Here is a 24109-nt window from a genome sequence, read left to right on the forward strand (position 1 = left end):
CAATCTCCAATCTCCCCACGGGGAGAGATTAGCCCAACCAAACCTAACCATGCTCTTCTTCTTCTCCTCCTCGTCGATGAGTATTTAGTCCATCTCCTTAAATGCAGCGGTGCGAGTTAGTTGGCGCCATAAATTCCTTCACTTCAATTTCTTCCTAGCTCAGCTTTCCCCTCTTCTCCTTCTCCTCCTACTACCCAATACGACTACTACTAGTTTTCTTTCTTGGCCATCATCATTTGTTCCTCATCTTACTCTAGCTTCTCCATTCCAAAATTCACCACCGCCGGCGCCGCCATCTCCATTCCAAAATTTGCTCTGCGTCGAGTCGTGTGATCGATCGATCGATCGAGGTGTACGTGTGCGCTGCTGGGGAAAAGGGAAATGGATCCGTCGGGCGCCTTCTTCCACGCGGCTCCCCGGAGCGGCTCGAATGTGTCGCTGGCGTCGCTGGCGAGGACGGCCGGAGGGAGGAGGATGATGCACAGGGTCTTCCGCGGCGTCATCACCTTCATCTTCGCCATAGGTCGCTAATTAATCTCTCTCTTGCTATTCAATTTGCTTCTTCTGAATCTTCTTTCCAATCTCCCTTGTTTGCTTTCTGCTGCCTGCTCTGATAGCCTGATCTACACCGTCTTGGTGTGGGTCTGTGTGATCCAGCTTCATTTCTGCTTAATTTCATCTTGTTTATGTGTTTCAGTGTCTCGCATGCATATATATATGGCACGAGCTACTTCAGATATATATTTTCCCCTTTTTCTTTTTCTTGCCCTCCTTTTCTTGTCCTGCTTCATTTCCATTTCTTGGTCCAAGAAGAAAAATTAAGGGGGACATTTTTTATGCATGTTTCATCACCAATACTCAACTCATTTTCACATTTTCCCTTTTCAATTCCCTTCTATGATGGGTTCTCTCTTTCTTTGTGGATGAATCTGTGTGAAGAGAGAGGACATGACATCCATGCATCGGCTGATGGAGCTCAAGCTGCTCAATCAGCGCTTTGTATCATCTTGGTGTATTTGAGTCTTAATAAAGCTTCCATTATCTTAAAAAAATCAGCACTTTGTATGGATGGATTTTACAGTGCTCAATCTTCAGAGCACTGTCTGTATTTCCTTTTTCAAGGCAGCATATACTGATACTTGCTTAATTGGTTCTCCCAACGAAAATACAGATTTTTTTTGTCGGCACTGTTAATTTGCATACTGTTTTATTTCCTTCTGAGCAAGTGCAAAGTAATAGATACTAATATTGTTTGGTCATATACGTGCAGAATGGGTTCTTGCACAGCTTAAAACCACAACTTCTTTTCTCTGAACAATGCTTTTCAGAGTGTGACATTTGTCTCGTTTTTTTTTTGTTCAATCTTGAAGCCTGAATCTTGAACCGGAAAGCTGTGGTGGTAGCTATGAATGTTAATTAACATGGATGTGTTTGTGTGTGTGCAGCTGGACTGTTTCTTGGAGCGGTGACTGGCGGGCTGATCGGGCTGGCCACCGAGAGCGGCCTCTTCCGCGGCACCGGCATCGGCGCCATCACCGGCGCCCTCGTCTCCATCGAGGTCGTCGACTCCTCCATCCGCGTCTGGCGATCCCGCCGATCCGGGATCTCCAGCATCTGCTATGTGGTAAGAACGAACACACACATTTCTTCTTCATCATGCCGACAGGTATAGTAGATTAGTAGTAGCTTTGGAGTAGGAGAGCAACCTCATAGCTGCACGCTTGCTTGCTTGCTTACCTCAACTACTGAACTTCCTTGTCTGTACCAGTCATCAGTGTGTGTTGCTTAATTTATTTATATGAACTAGTACTTGCTTAATTCATATAACCTGTTTGTGTTTATTTTAAAACAAAGGGTCAAAGCTAACTGCCTCTTTTATGAGATGATACAACTTGTCAAACCTTGCTGTCTTGAAAGTTCAGATGATTATTTCGTACAAAAAAGAATAGTTCAGATGATGTTTTCCAAAGCAATTTGTGCATTCTTTACAATCTAATTAACCTGCTCATGTATTCTCAGTACCACTTTTAGGGGGGGGGGGGGGGGGGAAGCTCCCTAGGTAGATTGTGCAACAAATATCTGCACAAACGGGATCTCTGAACATCTCTTCTGCTTCATCTGTCATATATACGTGCTCACAGCCTTACATTTTGCTAATTTTTTTTTGTTGGCTTGTTAAACCTAACACAAATCTCTCTGCACAAAATGCAGCTTAATGTGATCTACAGCCTCCTGACCGGCAGGCTTGTCCGCGAGAAGGTCGATCCGGCGGTGCAGCGGGTGGTCCGGAGCCAGGTCAGTTTGGTCGTCTCATGAATCTGCCCCTGCATACATGGTTGCGTCTGATTCAGAAATATGCAGTAGCAGCTTCAGTTACAGATTTGTCTGACGAGATTGCCTCTGAATTCAGATGAATGCAGTGGATTCATCGCCCTTCAGGGAGTCCCCTGACCTGTTCGAGATCGAGGGCACCAACGGCATGCCACGGGCATCCATCGACAAGCTCCCGGAGGTCAGGATCACTGAGGAGTACAGGAGGAACGCCATTGGTGACCTCTCGGGATGTTCAGTTTGCCTCCAGGTCTGAAACTTTTACCATTTCTCAAACTCACTGTACCTAAATTGAACATCTCTGCATTATTGCTTGCACATTACCTTGCAACCAATTGATGAGAGTACATTGCATCCATATTTAATTTATCACTGTCTCGTATCAAAACCGTGTGCTTCTCATTGATGTGCCAGATCTTTGCATGAATTCTCACTGATTACTGAATCCTGTGAATTCTGAAACATTTGGCTCCTCTTACTACTGCAGGATTTCCAGACAGGTGAGAAGGTGAGGAGCTTGCCGGATTGCTGGCACGTGTTCCATGTGCCGTGCATCGACGGCTGGTTGATCAAGCATGGATCCTGCCCGTTGTGCCGGAGGAAGCTGTGAGATCGACGACGACGACGGCCATGGTGATCACTGCTATAGTTGTAGCAGAAGGAGGAGGAGGCTGCTCTGCTTTCTTGCTGTGTGCTGCGATCGAGTTGTCCATCAGTGTTGCTGTTCTTAGAGAAGAAGACTGACATCTCTCTCTCTCTCTATATATATAGAAAACCCTTAATCTATAGAGCATTTTGTTTCTGCTTATATTGCTACATGCTCTATCTTTTTGGTTGAACTATCTACATATATATCTATATTTCTATCTACTCACTCCTTTCTCCTTATGTAACATACCTCTCAAAACTCTGAACTGGCTTGTGCTGATCATCTGATGTATAATATATAATATATAAATATATATCGCCCCTTGGACACCATCGCATATCAATCTCCTGGATATACTTGGTAGACTGGCTTAAATCATTTCTGCTCTTCTGGGTCATTACAGCTTGATTATAATTGGATAATTATCAAAGAGCTGAGTAGCTGACACAGTTTTTGCATTGAGCTGTCCCAGTCCAGAGTCTACTTCGAAGTTTAGAACACCAGTATCACTGCATCTGCATATGCCTGATGCGAGGAAAGCCAATAAATATGGATCTGATGAGCATGCCATGCAGAAAGGATAAGATACAGACGGCACGCATGCATGCCCACATACACGTGCTGTATCAATCAAGAGAACATCATCCAAATATCCAAACCAAAATGCAAAGGATCAACATCATCATCAATGACCAGTGCCACACTGCACAAGTTAAAGAGGCACAGCGGATGAGATCTGGTTCAGTTCAGGTACCCTTGTTGAGAGTTGGCAGAGTTCTTGCTGTATCCAAAGTGAATCTTCCCCAAGGGGAAAGCAACAATTTACACGGTGGTCAATAAATAAGAGTGCATGTACAAGTCAAAAATATAGTAGTAGTATACATAAGGTCCACAACATCAGCTAATTAAGTTACTCCTTTTTTGGCTTATTATTTCATATGCACTGGTGTTAAAATTCCTGCGGCGGAACAAGACTTTTGCTTTTTCGGCTGGAAAGATTGAGCTTTCCATGGAGCATCAGCAGCACAACACAATTGAACAGCTAGCTATTCTTTTTAAGTCGATCTTGAAACATACATTACTATGATGCTGGGATTAAAGAGCTGGAGAAGAGCTTCTGTGTCTCTCCATTTTTTTTTACATCATTGAGGGAATGATCTTGGCCGAAATGACCGGCTTTTACTTTACCACAGGGGAAGAAAACCTTCTTCAGTCAGGTGTGTTGCCTCCACCATGCATTCAGGGTCACATTTGAGATGCATAAGGTGCAAGTGTGTTGCTGCGCAGATTCACGCCGCCGCCTCTTAAAGAAACAGAAGGGCCCCTGTAGGTGCTCGCCCTGCTGACAAGGCTGGAGTCGAGGAAGACTACTATGACGGTTATGTCATCATGGAAGTGGCGGCGAACACCACGGTCAATCTTCTTGAGATCTGAGTACCTCATTTCTCTTTTCTTGGCTGCTTCTTGCAAAGCTGCCTTTATGAGCCTCCTAGCACTTCCCTGAAAGATCAAAGAGCACAAATCATCAGATTCTTTCACTTCACAATCAACACTTAGCGTGTCCATTTTGTTTTCATGCATGTTGCCTTCCACTGAGGGCTGAACAATAACAAGGTAAATGATGCTAAGCTTCTGTGCCAGCAAGTAGCTACAAATTTCAGCTCTACTTGATCATAGATTTATATATCCACATGAGTCTATTTTCTATTGTATATGCAGCCATGCCAGGACTATGTACATAAACCAATGCCATGCAACAAATTGTTGTACTGAAGGGAACCATCCATATTCATATTTTGTATTGCTGTTTTGGTGACAGGCTAATATTTCATTCCAAGAGGCAATATTGCTTAAGCTATGTGCATGGGTTTTTCTGAAACCTTCAGAATAACATCTTGGGCTTTTACGCAATTTAGTCTTAATGCTGCTATACAAAAGGATTTTGGATTGGCTGCAATAAGAAATCATGTCACTGAGACTACAAAATTTATTAGCTATGTGGTAGTAACTCAAGGAAATATGGTAGTAGTAAACTACCACTAATTCTTATGTTGGCATTTGGCAATATATGTCAACCAATGACATGCATGGTTGCAATGGAAAATGCCAACCAATGTATCTGTATGTTTCATGTTAATTTATTTGTGCAGGAGCAAGCACTTACATTGCGAGGGCTACTGTGAACAATGTCAACGGCCTCTTGATTGGTTAAGTGCTCCCATAGACCATCAGATGCAAATATGAGAAATTGATCATGTGGTTGTAGGGGTTGCACACTAATCGATGGTTCTGAACTTAGTATGGGCTTGTGAAAAGGTTCCCGGAGGCGGAATTTTGCATACAAAGGTTCCCGGTTGAACTCTGATCTTTTGAGATAGGCATCACCAATTGATCTGCAGACCTGCAAAATATATAACAAATTAAAGGAAAACCCAACAATCTTCACTTAGACCTTGGAAGAAACATAAATAAAGCAGCAAGTATTGCCAGATTTGTAAACTGTACAATAAAAACTCATCAAACATTTGGATGCCTTATCATGGTAGCCTAGTGAAGGGTGTATCAAGCTCTGAAGAGTGGAGATTGGAGGGATATTCATAAAATGTTTTTCACTAACAAATGGTTATTTGAGGGATGGCATGAACCTAACAGATAAATAGCAAACAAAGTATTTCTTCAACCAGCAGCTATCTGTACCACGAAAAAAAAAATCTCTCAATTAAGTAGATGAACATGCAATTAAACAACAGACAATGCAAAACCTTCGATTATTCTCAAGCTCCTCACTGGCACAAAATATAGGAGTGATATCACAATCATCAATCACAGATGACATCTCTCATCCATGAGCAGAAGAAGACTTTATTGCATTTATTTCCAATGGTGTAACCACCTCGAATCTACTTGGTTTTGTCTTAACATTACAAATGCAGATGAGTTTAATAAGCCGATTACCATCCGGAAGGTGATGATGGGAATAATGGCAGATGCAGGAGGCAATATGAAATGATCCTTCAATCAAACTTCTTCAAAGCTAAAACTGTGTTCATAGTGATAGAGAACTCACCTGAATTAGACCTTTTACACGCCAAACGTTGTGCTTGAGAACAACAATATGCCTATCTTCCGGGTGCATTGACTGCAATTCTTTTCTCACTGACTCAATGCTTACGTTATGCTCTGCTGAGAGTTGGACAGCCAGAACTTCTCCCGTGGCTTTGACATGTCTGCCTAAAACAACACGGGAATCCCCAACATTAGCAACATAAAGAATGCCACCACAGATTACACCAACCAGGCAGCACGAGCCAACAGCAGCTATTTGAGGCTTCACAGGCCATTGCTTGGTGACAACAGAGAAGAACCCATCTTCTGTAGCTTCATATGCTTTCTTCAGCACATCAGCAGATATCGAATTCTGTTCAGATGCAAACCCTGCAATATAAGCCATGGAAGAATGAAATGGTCATGGAATTGCTCTAAAACACAGTATGGAAGTAGTGCAAAACAACACTAGTGCATACTGTCAGTATCAATTACTTTTCAGATGGTGGAATAGGTGATCGTTGATATAGCAAGCCGTCTCTGGGCCACCATGTCCATCATAAACCCCGACGAAAGTTCCGTATGGACCAGAGTCAAGAAAGCTCAATGGACCCGATTCAATCTGGCACTGATCCTCAAGTAAGTTGTTGGCCTGGACCACAGCCATAGAGAATTCCCCATTTACATGCTGACCAGTGTCCTTGTACCATAGAAGTCCATCCTGCCTGCCGGCAACATCTGAGCCTGCCCGGGCATGCTGGTTGGATGATGGTCTCCAGCATGCCCGTAACAAGTTCATCAATGTCACTATCATCCCTCATCAGTCATCCCACCACAGACGCCTTCGAGGCCGCTTCATCTGAGCTCTAAGAAAATGCAGCTTCACTTGTTGATACGCCGATGTTTTCCTTTATTCTGGAAAAAAGCATGCATACATATATGAAACAGAAGTATGGATTATTAATGGAACTCAAGACCATTGTATGTGCCTAGTTTGGAAGCATTTTAAAGGATATCATCTTTTATTTTTCATTCATTTCCTTTGGTGTGTATGCTTTCTATAACATCTAGTGTTATACAAATTGAAGTTAATAAAGTTGCTTTTTCTACAACAGGAAAGCCAAAATATCAAAGAAATATCCTTCCCGATAACAATAAGACCAATGATAACTTTAAGTCCAAGCAAACTTGTCTTGTGTAACAAATATCCTTGCTGTGGGGTATAGCAAAACAATATACCACATTCTGTAGCATTCTATAACGCCTTAGTATGCAACTTTTATATCAAAGAGAAAGGGAGAAGGCAGCAGAAGACCCAACTGATCATCGTTTTTTCACTATATCTCTTATTACTCGAGAAACATAGCATGGCCAACACTTTTTTTTTTCCATCTCCCATCCTCACAGCAACCAACCGATCAAAGCTAAAACTTAGTACAATATTCTGAAAAAACTTACTCCTACTTTGCAAATACAGTTTTTCTCCCCCCCTACTATCCTTCACTTGGATAAACAGAAAGTGTGAATTGGTGGAATCAAAATCAAACACCTTCCCCCAACCTAAGAACAAGCGGACACACTCACACCTTATCCTCGAGCTAACGAGTAGAATTGCACACCATGATCCTCACATTAATTCCCCCAATCATATCCGCAATTCCTCCCTCCAATTAGCGCGGGCGCCTCTTCTCCCCCCAAGTCGCAAGCGAAGGACAGTCCACCAAATCAAAAGACTCGCTCGGAATTACCATTTCATACCCCCCGATCCACGAACTCCACACCCGCATACAGAACCAAACGATCCCCCCCCCCCCCCAAACGCCCAAGAACGCCAAAATCACTAGGCATAAATCACACTAAATTCGGATCAATAAAGGGAGAGGGAAAGCCCCCTCCCAAATCCAAAAGCGAGAAATTCGCACCTCTTGGCGTGGCGGACGCGGCCAATTGGCGGATTTCGGATAGGGGATTTGAGGGAATTGGGGAGGGTTGCCTCGATCGAATCGCGCGATTTGGGCGTCGCCACGCTGCTTGCTCTCAATCTGTGTCCAAACCAAGGGAGGAAAATTAGTCGCGGAAGTGAGGGGAAAAAATACCGGAGGAGGAGGGTAGGGTAAGCGGATCGGGTTTTTTTTCCCTACCCGCCTCCGATCCGACCCGAATCCGCCTCCTCTCGGATCGTATCGACGCGGAGCCAAGGGGAAATCCCTCTCTCTCTCTCTCTCTCCGACCAGCACCGCCGGGGACGAACGAACCGGCGGCCGGCGTGAGGCGGCGCTGACTCGTCGGCGGATCACCGGCGGCGGATTCGCGGCTCGCGCTGGCGTTGGATGTCATAAATGAAGGGAGAAAAAGTTGTGGGAAGTTTCATAAATGACCCTGGATAAAAATTTAATTACATATTAGTCCCTACAAAGACTACGTGTAGTAGTACCTAGACCAGGTTTGGTTTGATGATTCAGAATCTCGGATCATCAGATTAGTACTAATCAAAGATTACATACAGCTTTTGTGCTTGGAAGAACTTGGTATTGGACACACACCGATTTTGAACCATCTCCTGCAAATGTTCATACGCAGTCACACATTGATGATGACTTTGCTACTACCTATAAACTTCAACTAACTGTATGTATGTCAATGCTACGGTCGTCAGTTTCACCTAATTTGATGAAAAAACTAGAAGCTTCTACGAGCTTTGCTTAACAAGAACCCTATTCTGCTTTGGACAAACTTAACTTGATGACATACTGACAACTTAATTTTGATTCCTCAACTCTGAACATTTGCAACCAAAGTCTGAATATATATATACCTGCATTCCTGCAACAACAAGTATATGTGTGCTTTTTCATCTTCATCTGCCTCTTGTCAAGCAAAGTTGTCGAGTTATGGTGTTATTAAGTGCTACTATTAAGACTGATAGAGATGTATCGGCATGGTGTTGATAGAGAGAAGAGAAGGTAGAAGCCTGCACCAGCAAACGCCCAGCATCATGTCACACCAACCAAACACTTGATGATCTTCGTCACTTTCAGAGTCTGAACTCAACTGAACGTACTACGCAGGTGTAGTTACTGTTTAAACGCTTATTTACAGTACTTCTACAGTTTCGACTGCAGTGCATAATTCAGGCGTTCATACTACTGGTGGCCAATAAGTATTTTTAATGAAATATGTCCATCTCTAACTGGAAAAGGGAAAGAAAGCAGCCATGAAATGTGTTAATTTCAGTCAGGTCTCAGGACAGCAGCAACTCTGACGAGATGGAATGATGAAAACAGTGCAAAGGATGTCCAGTACTTCTTCTCTGGATATACACTGCAGAAAAAGTGAAGAGATGATGTTAATTGCTGATTAATGCATGGTTTTGCAGTGGTGCTTTATCTACCTTGATGGCGTGTTAGCATCAAACAATGACTCGTCGTTGACTCACTAAACCTTTACTAGCCTGATACTTTAGCTAAATATTGGTCTGAAGAAAAAGATCAAGTTCTTGTGGCCTTGTGGGAAAGGTATATCCTTTTCTGACCCGGTTGGTTTGGTTTAGCCTCTGCCCCGTTGTTTATTTGTGTTCATCCTATGGAGAAAATTAAGTCAGGCTTTAGTGCCAATTGCCATTTGTATATGCAGTTTTGTGGTGTCATCCAGGAAGAATGTTGCCACAGATATGTGCAAGAGAATTAAGAAATAATTAGGGGAGTAACCATGCATCGTATCTTCTCTTCTCACCACATGACCATAGATTCTCCTTTTCTTTATCATGGTCCAAGTTTTCGTTCCGGCGTAATTTCAGCAAGAAGCAATGGTCTTCAGAACGACTAGGAAATGAATTAGCCTTTTTTGCAAATTGTCATGTTGTCATGCACATTATAATTCATATTTAATTATGCCTGAACATGAGATGACTGCATGAAGAGGAAAGAAATCCAGAAACCGTAAATTAATTATAGTAGAGGTCCATTTAGCTTGCAAGCAAGTTGCTATCAGATGTTGGTGGTCACATTCTCAAGCCTCTGAAACGTACATGATCCAAGAATTGACAACCAATAATTCATATATGCGATATATATCCAAAACAGAGTTTGGGTTATAAATATACATATCGGCTTAATTATTTCCTGACAAAATATTTGACTAACTTAATATCAAGCTCATACCGGATACATTATCCATTTCCAGTGATAAATAATTAATGAGATGCGATCCATTATCTAAACAAAAATAATGAGAGATGGATCGGATAGCGCACTTTTGGAAGTACAAATCGTACTCGAATAACGAATTTGCCGTTTATTCTCTTGTTATTCTCTGAGGGCATATTGGCTGCTAATGGGGCTAGCTATATATTCGATCAAGAATATAAGTTTTTCTGTGTTGGCTTTTCAGTGTTGTCTCCAAACTAAGCTTGAAGTGACTAACCGAGTATATATACGGATTACTGATACTCCCATTTGCTTTTGCCGAAGAATGGAGGGTGGAGAAGAAACATAATTAATAAAAGAAAGAGTTAACTGATAAGCAGCAATTGCAGGTAACCTGTCAAGAATCTGGCCTGAAGTCGATCAACACGTAAGAGAAATCGAGTGACAGAGGAGGAAGGAGAAGAAGATTTGGAGACTAATATAAGCAAATCATTCAGACAAGGTGATTATAATATCACGGTCCCCAGCTAGCTGAGACTGAGACTGATGAGACAGATCTTTGGAGATGATCAGAGGCTGAGGCACGAGAGAATCGATCGGCAGCTTCGCAGCTGCCTCTGCGCACGAGGGCCACATCAGATAGATACCCCATCCGTTCTAAAATATAAACATTTTTAAGATTCAAAATTTATACCAATGATATTACTGTTCTTGAAATCAAAGCATTTTCAACCGATTAGGAGCTTCAGAAGGGAATGTAAGCAATTCAAAATTTTAAAATTTGATTAATGAGGTGACTGAAAAGAAATATTCTTCATCGATTTTTTTACTAGACCACGTAGAAATGTTTATATGAGAGAAGAGATTCCATGAGATGGTTGTGTCTCCGTCAGTGCAGACGCAAGTGTTGGTTGGTTTCAACCTTTCAGGTCAGAACACCATGCAGGTTACAGACTAGCAGAAAGCCACGGATTGACCAAAGGAGAGCCACAGATAGATAGCTGCAGTAATCAACGAAACACTCCCTGGATTGCTAAGTTGTATAGTAAATCGCATGCATGGATGGATCGATCTCTATCAGTCAGCGATTGACGACAAAACGCAGGCAGGCAGGCAGGCATTTTCTGACCAAAGGAAAATGACCTAATAGACGCTATGTACGTACAGTATGTGGAATTGACGCTGGTTAAAGCTTCTATCTCCATCGCTTACACTGTTTTTTTCCTTCCTGATGCTGTTTAGCAGTAAAAGGTAAGCTTTGCATTCAAACAGATTTTTACGCGGATTGTTTACTTGATTAATTTAATAAATTAATGTTTTGATAAATAAACTTCAAAATTAGTTTTAAGAAAGTGGTCTAAATAATATAGTGTTTTTTTAAAAAAACAACGTTTCTTTAAATGCAAAGCAAATAATCCATGTCAAAAATCTAAAAAAGAAAAGCTAAAAGAACAGTGCCTAAAGCCCAATAGACAAGACACTAAAAGTAGTATGGTAGTGGAGAGGGATTTTTATCGCATGTCAATTAAATAATTATGAAAAAAATAAATTTACAAAGATATATTAACCAGTAATATAGTACTCCGCAAATAAGCAAGTTAAAATTCGAATTCTATAAATTATAAAAAAAACAATTTAAAATCGATAGTGTAAGTATATTCATAGTTAGATTTGTTCGTTTTGTTATAATTTGTAGAAGTTTAATTTGAAGTTAAGTCATATATTTTACACTAGTCTATCTTTGTCAGTTTTTCTTTAAAAAATATATTTAGTTTGCATATGATAACAGAGTGTACGCGGATTAAAAGAGTTTCCCGTATGTTGGTATGGGTGGGCTTAGGACCAATGGACCACAAATGACAATACCCACGAGAGAGAAAAATAATGGGCCTCTCGTCAACTGAAGCCTCTCTAGTCCCTTCCCTAGTATGAATGGGCTAATGTTCCGGCCCATCCGAAATATTGTATCTTGTGGGCTTATTCCGAAATATGAGTTGTATCTCTGGATTTATTCTGAAATATTAGCCCTATTTCATGTCATTGTTAGCTAAACTAAAATTTGAAATTTTCAAACTTAATTCTAGAGTCGGCTTACGCTTTTCGTCGTAACCTATATTTTAATATTGGCTTTTAAATGACAGATAGCATATGTTTGCTTTGTCTATTTCTCTACGTGCTTACCGATGATTGCTCAAACCATCGAAATCTTATTGTTATTTTAGAAGCATGATACAAACACAGGTGCTCTTAACGCGTGCACACTCACCCTATTAACACATACACACACTCCATCTCTATAAGTATATTCGGAAGACTGAGTTGGCATATCAATCTTAGCCTTTCCTTTTAAAATAACTTATTTTCGCCTTGTCTAAGTACGTAACCAGAAATTAAATGTTCTTGGACGGAGGGGTGTAATTAACAGCGAGTGAAAGTCAAGTGTTTTAATTAGGCAAGAAACAATCACAATCGAAACCTGACTCCTGTTTGGAGTTAGCGCGTTTCTGCCAGGTACCATGAGAAATAAACCAGACCATTAGCCACACAAATAAAATACTGGTCCGTACACGAAATGCGTGGTCATGGCCGCCATGGCTGACGGAAGAAGCAAGCGAGTGAGCTGCCAAAATTTCTGTGTTTCCCCTTTCTCTTTCACCCGATTGTTTACTGTCTACGGAGTAGTCCAGTTTTTACACCTGCTGAGCTCACACCTGACCTGACCTGACCTGAATACATACCTAACCGTGACCGATGAGGCAATGACTGCTAATTATGTTGTTGTTAGTTTATTAATCTCACCTAAAACTTAAAATTTAAAATTTATTTTGTTGTTAGTTTTGATGTTTTCATTATGGTTTTTTTCTATATATTAACTCGCTATATATAAAAATTTTACCTGTAAAATATTATTTTAAGTTGTTAATAAGTTTTGTGATTTATAATCTATAGTCTATTGGTTACAAGAGTCTCAGTAGCATCTTAGGTCCTGGGTTCGACTTCCCGTGAGAGTGAATTTTCCAGGATTTAACGGCTTTGTGCTTTTAGTCACGCTTATAGTGACTTCGTTAATCTCCATTATGGATTTGCCGTCTCAGTCTTCAAAGATGCTCATGGGGTAGGGTTTGCGTGCGTGCGCTTATATAGTGAGCGTACGTATGTGAGTGTCTATATTGTACTGTGTAATTAAAGAAAAAACTCCATCGCCAGCCGGCAGGCGCAGTCCATACGTTTGTTTAATTCGTCAATCATCTCTCTCAAGTTTCAATTAGTGTGAGTCACTATCAGAGTTTCAGTACTTCACTATTCTTCCTGTAGAATTTGGGACATCCAATGGAGAGCTCCCAGCAATCAACGAAGATTCCACGGAGTTGACACAGGTGCACTGATCTCACGGGAGAAGAATAACAGTACGTGTTTCTTCTCTGTCCAACGAAACGCCCACTTAACTACCTGACAGCATACGTCTTGAGGATCACTGCACTATTATTATTAACTGATGTTTCAGCTAATTAATAACAACGAACAAATCCGTCGAACAAGTCAAGCAAATCATCTACCTTAATTAGCTGTTGTTAGCTGAGCATTTTTGTTCTGCCTAAAACTATATTTGTCGGAAGTTGTGGGCTGCATGAATAATTCGGTCGAAGAGAGAACACTTTCCGCTGCTGTATTCTGTTGCCACAAGAAAAAATAACAATTCTCACGGTCAACACGACACCAAGTATTAAGAAAACGGCTTAGCAAAAATCAAGTTTATCACAGGCGACGATCTCTCGTAATTTGTCGAGTTGACGTGCATATTGTCCAAATGAATATCCAAGATCTCCTCCCATTAGTACATGCCTGCATGTGCAACTAACTGCATTACATTATTACAGGATAATTCAGTTGATCAGGTACTGATGATTATGTGTCAATCAGAAGAAACTGCTCTAACGTGCACAAATCATTTTCTGCAACATAATCTCTTTCTTATTCCGACTTCCCTACAGCTTGCAGATAGCATAACCTCGGAACCTTTTTCTTTATTATTCTTGATGGCTGGAAACTATGATATTGTTTTTTTCTTCTAAAGTGTTGACCACTGGAATAAATTAAAATGTCTGGTATTTCTTTTACATATATATGAGAATTGCAACATTATATATGTTGTTAGAAATGCCTTGATAATACCAGGTCTTATTTCTATATTTTAATACAAGGTTATAAAAATATAACGGCCGCAATCCCATTTTATTTAAAGACTCTGTCAAAAACAGCGCGCACAAAAAATGCAGTTATTAACTAGTTGTTGGAAAATTTTGCAGATTATCAGGTTCACTGAATGCCCCGTAATAAGTTGAACTGCACAAAAGTGCTGTGGTACAGTCAAGTCATGATGCATAAACATGAGTCCATGTATATTAATTAATTAATTTCAAGTTTTGGTCTGCCTAGATTAATTACTTTTTGAGTGCCATGGCCATGGGTTAAGTTGAATGGTAACGTGGCCTTGTAGGTCAGTTCCAACCACAAAAGACTGAGCAATCAACATCAAGCTGGCGACAGTCAATCCGTGTTGGTCCTGATTCATGAACAAAACACAAAAAGTAACATGATTTGCTCGTACGAACCACTGAGCTTGAAAAAAGAAGAATATTATATTAAATTGATATATATGGAAATCATTTTTGACGGATTCCTAAGACTTGTTTGGTTGGAGACTAATGATGCCACAACTTTTTGACTAAAGTGGCTAAGATTAGTCTTGTCATACTTTTGTGGCAAACTAAGGGCTTATTTAGTTTGGAGAAATTTAAACTCATAGGAATAGGAAAATGGAGGACTAGGAATTTTTCCAAGATCTTTGAGTGGATGGAAAAATTCATATGTTTTCTCTATACACCTTGTAGAAAAGGAAATTTTACTTTGATTTTCCTATAGTTCAATCCTACAAACCGAATGACATCTATAGGCATTAATCCTTAGGAATCCAAATCCTTTGTTTTTCATCAAAAACAAACAAGCCCTAAGCTTAGGCAGAGTTAGAGAGTATAATATGTGGGCCAGATGACTAAGAGATAGGTAAAATAGAGTTGTGGTAGAAATCAAATATTGTCTACAAAATAGAGGTATGATAAATTTAGTTGATAACCAAACATGCCCATCAGGATACAATGCATTTTCTATTGTTAGTCAAGTACAGAACAAATGTTTCTTATTTTTTGTACGGTTAAATTGATTTCAGCATGAAAACATAGAACAACGACGTAGAAAATTGTAACCCAATTCAACAAGAATCAAGAGAGCACAATTTGGGTATGGTGAGTGAATTTTGGATGAATTACTTTATCCAATAAACTTCAAGCATCTTGGTTAATATTCATGCACAATGAGGTGTGTTTTAATACTTTTTTTTTTGAGGTTCAAAGAGCAATATAATGCTGCATGCCATCAATTCAGTGCCTGTTATCATGGATTATATATTTGATTGTAGAGATTTTCTATACTTGATTATAGAGATAGATCAAATATTTTCAGGAATAAACTTAAAAAATACTACATACGTAATCTGTAGCAATATAGTACTTCAGAACACAATTTTTTTTGAACGTTTAGAAGTGCTATACCTTCATAGTATAAGCTGAAAAAGACATGGCCTAAGTACATAGTTGCGCCCATATTTCATATATCTGAAAAAATCGAACAAAACTCTAAAACATTTCTCTTTCTCTTTAGAGAATGATAATGATTTACATCTCTAACCTTTTCCATTAAGCATACAACTAATCCAATACTCTCTTTAGGGAGATTCTAGCAATTGCAACATCTTCCAGAATCTACAACTCTTCTAAACAGTCCAAATTCTTACTTAGGGTGTGTTTAGTTCACGCCAAAATTAAAAGTTTAGTTGAAATTGAAACGATGTGACGGAAAAATTGAAAGTTTGAAGAAAAAGTTTGAAACTAAACTTGGCCTTGAGTAGATTTTAAGAACAGTCATAGAATATAGAGAATAAATTAGAAACCAGAAATTTAAAAGCGCAACCTTTTTCTAATTGTTATCAGGCGGTTACTCTGCTCATTAAATGTTTATTAGAATATTAATCTCCCCTAAAAAGGATTATTTCCCTTTACACAAAAGTATGTTGTGCATTCCTATCCTAATTAATCCCTCACCCCCACAGGTTAGCAAAAAAAGATATACTCCAGGGACCTAGGCGTAAAAAGCCCCCTGCCTGCCTGCCGTCCCACACGGGCACGCCGCGGCGGCCACGTTCTCTTCCCGCTCCGACGAATTCTGCTCTCCATTCTCCTCGCCGTTGACGAAAACCAAACTAAGCCAAGACTTTGACTCGCTCGTCACCTCGACCTCACCATGCGCGTCGCTCTCCTCCTCCTCCTCTTAAAATCGATGTCGATGGCGCGCACCAACCTTCATCTTGCTGCCCCCGCGCGCACGCCACCTCGCCCCGTCCCCACCCCACCATGCCTCACTCCTCCTACCTCGCCCTCGCCCTCGCCGTTGCGGCGGTTCTTGCTATGGCCGCCGTCGAGGTGTCCGGCCTCGGCTTCGACCTCCACCACCGCTACTCCCCCATCGTCCAGCGGTGGGCGGAGGAGCGTGGCCACGCTGGCGTGTCCTGGCCTGCCGGCGCCGAGGTGATCGGCTCGCCCGAGTACTACTCCGCGCTGTCCCGACACGACCACGCCCTCTTCGCGCGACGCGGGCTCGCCCAGGGCGACGGCCTCGTCACCTTCGCCGACGGCAACATCACCCTGCGGCTCGACGGATCGTACGGACACCTTCTCGCCGCCGCGCGCCCCCCTGCTCTTGCTCCCTCCTGCGCGCCGGCGAGTTGACCTGATCGAGTTTTTGCAGGCTGCACTACGCGGAGGTGGCGGTGGGCACGCCGAACACGACGTTCCTGGTGGCGCTCGACACCGGCAGCGACCTCTTCTGGGTGCCCTGCGACTGCAAGCAGTGCGCTCCCCTCGGCAACCTCACGGCGGTGGACGGCGGCGGCGGCCCGGAGCTCAGGCAGTACAGCCCGAGCAAGTCGTCGACGAGCAAGACGGTCACCTGCGCCAGCAACCTCTGCGACCAGCCCAACGCCTGCGCCACGGCCACCAGCAGCTGCCCCTACGCCGTCCGCTACGCCATGGCCAACACCTCCTCCTCCGGCGAGCTCGTCGAGGACGTGCTCTACCTCACCAGGGAGAAGGGCGCCGCCGCCGCCGCCGCCGGAGCCGCCGTGCGAACTCCCGTGGTGTTCGGGTGCGGGCAGGTGCAGACGGGCTCGTTCCTCGACGGCGCCGCCGCCGACGGCCTCATGGGTCTCGGCATGGAGAAGGTGTCCGTGCCCAGCATCCTCGCCAGCACCGGCGTCGTCAAGTCGAACAGCTTCTCCATGTGCTTCAGCAAAGACGGCCTCGGCCGGATCAACTTCGGCGACACCGGCAGCGCCGACCAGTCCGAGACGCCGTTCATCGTCAAATCCACACAGTAATTAAGCAAGCTTAACCTGTTCATGATTTGATCGAGCTGCGACAATTAACTGAATTACTACTGAATTTGTTGCTGCAGCTCCTACTACAACATCAGCATCACGTCGATGAGCGTCGGGGACAAGAACTTGCCGTTGGGGTTCTACGCCATTGCTGACTCCGGCACGTCCTTCACCTACCTCAACGACCCGGCCTACACGGCCTACACCACCAATGTATAGTACTAACTTGTCCTACATGTTCACTGACAGTTTTCTTATAGCCACTTAATGGATCATGTCTCTGAAACTCTGATGTGAGCTAGATATTGATTATACTTAAGACTTAAGAAAGCCCAAGTTGGTGACTGGCTTTCTTTAGTTTTTGTAGACCAAGTCAGATTAATCGGGTGGAGTACTATATAGAATGGTCCTGAAGAGTTGATCAAAAATGCAATTACAAAAAGAATGCAATGAACAGAGTGTACAAAGTTAAATGAGGTCAACTTGCTCATCATTTCTGTTTATTCATTCTGTATCGCAGTTCAACGCGCAGATCAGCGAGAGGAGGGCCAACTTCAGCGGCAGTACTCGTTCTGGTCCATTTCCTTTCGAGTACTGCTACTCGTTGAGGTAACAATTCTGCATCTAAGCCTCTACAAATTTAAGTTGCAAGATTGTTTCATCTCGCAAGTCGCAGCACAAATCGTTCTGATGGTGTTTGGGAAAATGCAGTCCTGATCAAACAACGGTGGAACTGCCTGTTGTGAGCCTGACGACCAATGGAGGAGCCGTGTTCCCGGTGACCAGCCCTGTTTACCCCATCGCGGCTCAGATGACAAACGGAGAGGTAAATTACAGAAAAGATCACCATGTAGTCAGTAGTCATGGAACAAGAAGCACCAATTGCATCGTCATCTCTGAATCTCTCTGACATTTAGTACTAGTTGAAGTTGATTATTCAACTAATCGAATGTGATTCTTCTTACCGTGACAAGCAGATTCGTATCATTGGTTACTGCCTGGCTGTCATCAAGAGCGATCTCCCCATCGACATCATTGGCCGTACGTTGTTAACTGTGTTTTTCTGCTTGCTGCACGCACTGTTTCAGTCTTCAGTTAATAATGCTGAATGTGTTGCGTGCAGAGAACTTCATGACCGGGCTCAAGGTCGTCTTCAACCGTGAGAAATCCGTCCTGGGCTGGCAAAAGTTCGACTGTAAGTTACCTCATTCATCTCGATCCCCTGCAGCTAGCAAGAATTAACGATGACATTTTTTCTTTCTGCATCTGATCGATCACTGGCTCACTGCTGCGAATGACTGAAATTGAATTTGTTCAGGTTACAAGGACGAGAAGATGACAGACGACGGGTCGAGCGTCGGGAGCCCGAGCCCATCGCCGGGGCCGACCACTCACGTCTTCCCGCAGCCGCAGGAGAGCGACTCGCCGGCGGGCAGAACGCCCATCCCCGGCGCGGCGCCGGTGCCGCGGTCGAGCAGCGCGGCAGCTGGCGGCCGTGCAGGCTTCCGGCTCCTGTCGTCCATGGCGCTCTTGCTGCTGGCTGCTGCTGCTGCAGCTGTTTTCTGATGATTTTTTTTTTACTTGGGGAGTTTATAGGTGATTTCATTCGTGGTGGCTGCTCTGCTGTGTACATAACACATGCATGCATTCGAGATGATTTTTATTCAGAAAGCGTAGATAGATCGATCGATCATTGTAGGATTTAGTAATTTGTTCTTGTGATGATGATTGATGTGTATATGGTTACGAGGATTTTCGTTGTTGGATTCGGTGATAAGCGAGCTACGTTCATTTATTATACGAATAAAGATGGATAAAATTATACTGCATCTTTCAATTGATCTGTCCAACAACTTGCGGTGTTGGTGTGATCTGGCTTTCGTGGAGCAATTCTCCATCGCCGGAGTTCTTATAGCATAACCGGATACTGCGGCTGAAGGCTTCGTTAGATGCCTCGACGCCGGCGACGGACACTGACTGGTGGGACCGGGCAAGATAGCTTCCTGACCGTTTATTTTAAGAGAATTTTTACTGTCCTTGAGGCTCTGAGGTACCAAATCTGAACTGTCGATCCGGCCTCATCGGACGGATGAGATTGCAGCGTACCGCCTGGTACGGCACGGGCTGATATATGCGGTACCGCAGGTGGAGGGGTAGGAAAGTAATTTCGCCTTATGCCGCAACAGCGAGAGAGAGGCCGATGATTCCGCTTGGCTCTTTCCTTCTCTCGTCCCTCTTTCGTTCTTTCGTCTCTCAAAGAAACGAAGCTGGCCTTCTTCTTCCTCCGCACATCTTAAATCTGGCCTTGGCGCACACGGAGGTATTTCCTTCTCTCGTTTTTCTCTCCGATTTCATGGGCGCACGCAGAGGGAAGACCTTTCTTTGATTCTCTCAGCTCTCTTTCTTGATCTCGTATTTCTCTTCGATTTACATGTGAGTGCAGGCAGTGGGAGCAGCGCAGATGATGGGGGATGGCAGATCCCTAGATAGGTCCATCCGCTCGTGGCCCCCTTCGAGCAATGGAGGCGATCTTGCCGCATGTAGGGTGGGGCTGGTGTTCAGAACTGCGCAACGGCGGGTAGATTGACCGCATGCATCTTCATTCAGTCGTGCCCTAGTAATCGTTAAGACTAAATGAAGATGTGCTTAGTCTTAATGTTCCTTCTATTATGTACTGTGATGCCCTCCTATGATGTAATCCTATATACCTATACAAATCATCCCCACTACTAGAATTCTCTGCTTCCTGGTGCTTCCACGTCACCCCATTTTCTCCCCACCGTTCGATCTCAATCAAGCGGTCGCATCGCTCCTCTCCTCTCCCACATCTCGCTGCTTCACCGGCCCCACGCGCATCAACCCCTCTCTCCCGCATCGCTCCTCTCCTCTCCTCTCCCCTCGCACGCTCGCATCGATTCCCTCTCCCGCATCTCGCTCCGCCGCCCCCTTCGTATCAATCTCGCCGTGATCCTCTCCATCTCCCACATCGTGCTCGCCCGTACCGGCGCTGGCATGTCATCCGCCTCCCGTGCCACACAGAGGCAGGATGAGGGTGTGGCGCTTCCCTTCCCGTCGCCCCCATGGCAGCTCGTGCGCTGCTTCCCCTTCCTCTCCCATGTCTAAGGTTGTTCGCCTCTTTAGGTTGCCATGATTAATGAAAACCGTTGACAACCACCGAGGAAAACACTTCACGGCTGTTATCAAGTAAATCCATTAATGGCTTAATGCGTTTTCTTCTCCTCTTATCCCTTTATCAGTTCTGCATCTATATCCAATTTATCATCTCGCTTATTCGTCGATCTACCACACTCTACCAGGCTGCTGGCATTTTACTACCGTTCTTGCAACTCTGCTTGCTGGATTCATATGCAGCCCTCACCTGTCGATCCTCTCCAATTACTTCAATGATCTAACACAGGTTACCTACCGATTTCCCCTTTCCTTATGTTCAATAAATCTGATACCCAGCAGAGAATTTTATTGTTGTTGTATCCTCTTTTTCCAGGTTTCAGGTTCTTGGCTACTGATTTAGTTGATTCATATTCTTTATTTATCCTGAATTATAGACCACTTCTCATTCTTAAGTGGTTGAAGACGTGGCAAATATGCATCTATTGGTTGATTTGTCGTCACCCGATCAGATCTAAGAACTCATCGAGCTAAGTAACAATCATATGGGCTGCTAAGCGGATGGAGCTTTCTTCTTTTGGTATTTTAATTATGGTCTTTAACTGGTGAAGCTATATATATCTCGGTACATCTATGTCGTTGATGTGCTTTTCACTTTTGATAAGGTCCTTATCAAGAATGATGTCAGATTCTCCACACACAGACACACAGGTTTGCTCTTAAATAGATTAGGTTGTCTTCCGTCTCAAAGTTCATTTTATTTTCTGATCATGTATACTCTAGATATGTTTTTAAGTATCTTTTGTCACTCTTGAATTAGCTTGGTGATATAAATATTTTTGGAGTTTTCTGAAAGCTAAAATCACTCCAAAGAGTTAATCAAGGATGAGTACTTAATTATATATATGAGGTAATAATCCTTTTCCCAACTTCCCATATCTTACTCAAGCATGAAAATTTTCTACCATTATTATATAATAGTTTGACACCTTAGTTATGATTTCCTTGCTATCAGTGATAATTGGACTATATTTGTAGATGTTTAAAAATATAAAATATTGATGTTTCAGTTATGGTTATTATCAGTTTTGTAATTGTAAAGTAGTCATCACTCATCACCTAGGTTTGCTACATGACTTGACTACATTCCTGATCAGCTATGCAACTACAAATGCGCTCCTAATGTTCATCGCATATTTATACGATAAGATATGCATAATAATTGCTACTTCCAGTTAAATAAACATTTCTTACCACAATTATGTATGATATTCTAGCACCTTATCCATGAATCAATTGGCATTCATTTGCAAGATTAACTACATAATTTCCAAAACTGAGATCAATGGGTCAACGAGGGAAGCGGTACTAGGAAAAATGTCATGCTGAATAAAGGCTATCAAGTTAACGAGGACAACAGTATGACACCTTACTTGCTTTTCTACTGTTATTTTTCATACATGCTATGTTCATAAACACATAGTACATAATTTTGGGTAATTTTATTGATGGTGTATATTTTTCATTTTCCAGTAATGTTTAGTGGCCTTCAATTTTGTTTATTAATACTTGCTCTATCCGGTCAACAGCCATATATTTGAGTTGTAATTCTGTTAGTTGCATTGGCCAACCACTGCTACCTGGGGAGATACTCCATCATGTAATATTTAGTTATAATTACCACTGTATATACTCCATCAATTATATGGTAATAAGTAGTTTTTTTTTTCTTTTTTCTTCTCAAATGTTATGCACATATTGCATGTTGAAAGTTATTTATTATGTCCGCAGCAACGCGCGGGGTATTATCTAGTTAAGTTAATGGATGAACCATCTACATCTGTTTAATCCTAAATGGATGCTTCAGTATTGAAAATCTGGTTGTTTCGGTTCTGCCTATGAATTTTTGCTGCTGTTGTTTCTGAATGGATGCCATTGCTGCTGTTTATGAACTGACTAGTGTCTACTAGTTGCCCATGTGGAAGCTGATGAAATCTGATGTTTGTTACACTGATGAAAGCTGGTGTTTGTTTCACTGATGAAAGCTGGTGTTTCTGCTTCTGCCGCATAACATATTTGGCACTGATACACTTACTAGCATGGATATTTGGGATTTAAACACAAGTACAAATCCAGGAACACAACATGTGAGCTTTGCATTCACTGATTAATAGATGCAATTTAACTGAAACAGCCAGATTTAAACACAAGTACAAATCCAGGCACACAACATGTGAGCTTTGCATTCAATACCGATGCAGTTTAACAACAAGCTGGGCAAAATCAACCCCTAATCCATAAGAAAGTTTGCAAATACAAAATGCAGTACTTCTGGTGCAATACAGGTTTGGAACAGGTCTGCAAATAACAAGAAGCTGGACAAAATCAACCCCTAATCCATAAGAAGGATGGCTAGCGGCGCTGCTCTGTCCGGGATGGCTGGCGGTGACGGAAAGAAAGGTGCTCGGGCGGCGGGCAACGGCGGTGGGCACCTGTGCTCGGCCGGCTATGGTCGGGCGGTGGGCGGCTGTGGTCGGGCGCCGGCGGAACTGCTACGGCGGACGACGACTCGTGCTGGACTTGAAGGGATTGTTTCGCCTGCTTTGGCGGTGCCGACCGAGTGGCCCAACGAGCGAATGCCTCCTTTTTTCCGATCGTGCCCCTCCTAAATCAATGGCTAGATTTGATTTGGTACCTCATAGTACCTAGTACCTCATAGTATCTCATTGTACCTCATGGTGCCTTCTCAGGGATGGGAAAAGAGCTCGGTTTCCGCTTCTTCTTCTTCTTCTTCTTCTTCTTCTTCTCCGTCCTAGTTCTTGCCTTGTACTACGATCGATATGGACAAATGGCAGACTAATCGGCGCCCTCCACTGCTCGAGCGCGTGATTATGTATTCCTCTTCTTCTTCTTTTTGCGGGGAGATTATTTATTCCTCTTGGCTTGCCGGCATCGAAGTCCTCGCTTTTTCTTTCTCACCGGGTGTTCGCCGGCCGAAATTAATTAAGATCAGGAGAATTCCTGGCCATTCTTAATTATGAAAACAACATTGAGTGACTGGATGACGAAACTTGGCCAATCGTCTGCGTTGATGTGGCAATTGCTGAATTGCTATGCCAATTGCCAAATGGGATCAGAAAATAAGTATCTTTGGTTACAGAATTCAGAGATAAGAAGAGAGGCAGATTTCAGCAAGTCAAGAATATGGACATAATTTCCATTTGTTTTTCTCTTGCTATAATCTATGGATTCCTTCGGAATATTGGATGATTGGATCTGACATTCCTTGTGGATCTAACAGAGTCTGACCAACCAGACGTC

The 24109-nt window shown here is 42.7% G+C and overlaps 3 protein-coding genes and 1 long non-coding RNA gene across 5 annotated transcripts; 3 read left to right on the top strand and 1 right to left on the bottom strand.

The window, feature by feature from the left end:
• Positions 1 to 201: 201 nt before the first annotated feature.
• Positions 202 to 3317, top strand: LOC4342082 (NEP1-interacting protein-like 1). The gene is made up of 5 exons (XM_015787831.3): positions 202 to 523; positions 1446 to 1624; positions 2212 to 2295; positions 2411 to 2581; positions 2819 to 3317. Exons 1-5 carry the CDS (start codon positions 382 to 384, stop codon positions 2939 to 2941), a joined length of 699 nt encoding a protein of 232 aa, XP_015643317.1. The 5' UTR covers positions 202 to 381; the 3' UTR covers positions 2942 to 3317.
• Positions 3318 to 3651: 334 nt separating this feature from the next.
• Positions 3652 to 8366, bottom strand: LOC4342084 (probable protein phosphatase 2C 60). 2 transcript variants are annotated; one of them, NM_001402945.1, is made up of 6 exons: positions 8167 to 8366; positions 7948 to 8067; positions 6521 to 6940; positions 6048 to 6415; positions 5145 to 5381; positions 3652 to 4480 (listed from the first exon to the last, which is right to left on the bottom strand). In NM_001402945.1, the coding sequence occupies exons 3-6, from the start codon at positions 6837 to 6839 to the stop codon at positions 4226 to 4228; spliced, it is 1179 nt and encodes a 392-aa protein (NP_001389874.1). In that variant the 5' UTR covers positions 6840 to 6940; positions 7948 to 8067; positions 8167 to 8366; the 3' UTR covers positions 3652 to 4225. The 2 variants fall into 2 exon arrangements, with proteins under 2 accessions (NP_001389874.1, XP_066167287.1); XM_066311190.1 differs by lacking the exon at positions 8167 to 8366 and having other exon boundaries at positions 3765 to 4480; positions 7948 to 8080.
• An 8222-nt stretch (positions 8367 to 16588) lies between these two features.
• Positions 16589 to 19488, top strand: LOC4342085 (aspartyl protease family protein 1). The gene is made up of 8 exons (XM_015785996.2): positions 16589 to 16945; positions 17032 to 17655; positions 17737 to 17872; positions 18180 to 18268; positions 18371 to 18485; positions 18637 to 18700; positions 18783 to 18854; positions 18978 to 19488. Exons 1-8 carry the CDS (start codon positions 16638 to 16640, stop codon positions 19223 to 19225), a joined length of 1656 nt encoding a protein of 551 aa, XP_015641482.1. The 5' UTR covers positions 16589 to 16637; the 3' UTR covers positions 19226 to 19488.
• Positions 19489 to 19838: 350 nt separating this feature from the next.
• On the top strand, positions 19839 to 22516 carry LOC136357063 (uncharacterized). Its single transcript, XR_010742108.1, has 4 exons — positions 19839 to 19979; positions 20103 to 20863; positions 20977 to 21077; positions 21165 to 22516. It is a non-coding gene; the product is annotated as an uncharacterized lncRNA (long non-coding RNA).
• The last annotated feature ends 1593 nt before the right edge of the window (positions 22517 to 24109 follow it).

This window comes from Oryza sativa, chromosome 6 (assembly GCF_034140825.1).
Source record: "Oryza sativa Japonica Group chromosome 6, ASM3414082v1".
Lineage (NCBI taxonomy): Eukaryota > Viridiplantae > Streptophyta > Magnoliopsida > Poales > Poaceae > Oryza > Oryza sativa.

What these genes read in the sequence shown, in the direction of transcription:
- LOC4342082 (XM_015787831.3), top strand. Translation starts at nt 382, where the DNA reads ATGGATCCGTCGGGCGCCTTCTTCCACGCGGCTCCCCGGAGCGGCTCG. An exon ending in TCTCCAGCATCTGCTATGTG is followed by an intron (nt 1,625 to 2,211) that starts GTAAGAACGAAC and finishes CACAAAATGCAG; the next exon opens with CTTAATGTGATCTACAGCCT. An exon ending in GATGTTCAGTTTGCCTCCAG is followed by an intron (nt 2,582 to 2,818) that starts GTCTGAAACTTT and finishes TTACTACTGCAG; the next exon opens with GATTTCCAGACAGGTGAGAA.
- LOC4342084 (NM_001402945.1), bottom strand. Translation starts at nt 6,839, where the DNA reads ATGATAGTGACATTGATGAACTTGTTACGGGCATGCTGGAGACCATCA. An exon ending in CCTATTCCACCATCTGAAAA is followed by an intron (nt 6,416 to 6,520) that starts GTAATTGATACT and finishes CTTATATTGCAG; the next exon opens with GGTTTGCATCTGAACAGAAT. An exon ending in TTCACAGTAGCCCTCGCAAT is followed by an intron (nt 4,481 to 5,144) that starts GTAAGTGCTTGC and finishes TTGATCTTTCAG; the next exon opens with GGAAGTGCTAGGAGGCTCAT.
- LOC4342085 (XM_015785996.2), top strand. Translation starts at nt 16,638, where the DNA reads ATGCCTCACTCCTCCTACCTCGCCCTCGCCCTCGCCGTTGCGGCGGTT. An exon ending in TTCATCGTCAAATCCACACA is followed by an intron (nt 17,656 to 17,736) that starts GTAATTAAGCAA and finishes TTGTTGCTGCAG; the next exon opens with CTCCTACTACAACATCAGCA. An exon ending in GGGCTGGCAAAAGTTCGACT is followed by an intron (nt 18,855 to 18,977) that starts GTAAGTTACCTC and finishes GAATTTGTTCAG; the next exon opens with GTTACAAGGACGAGAAGATG.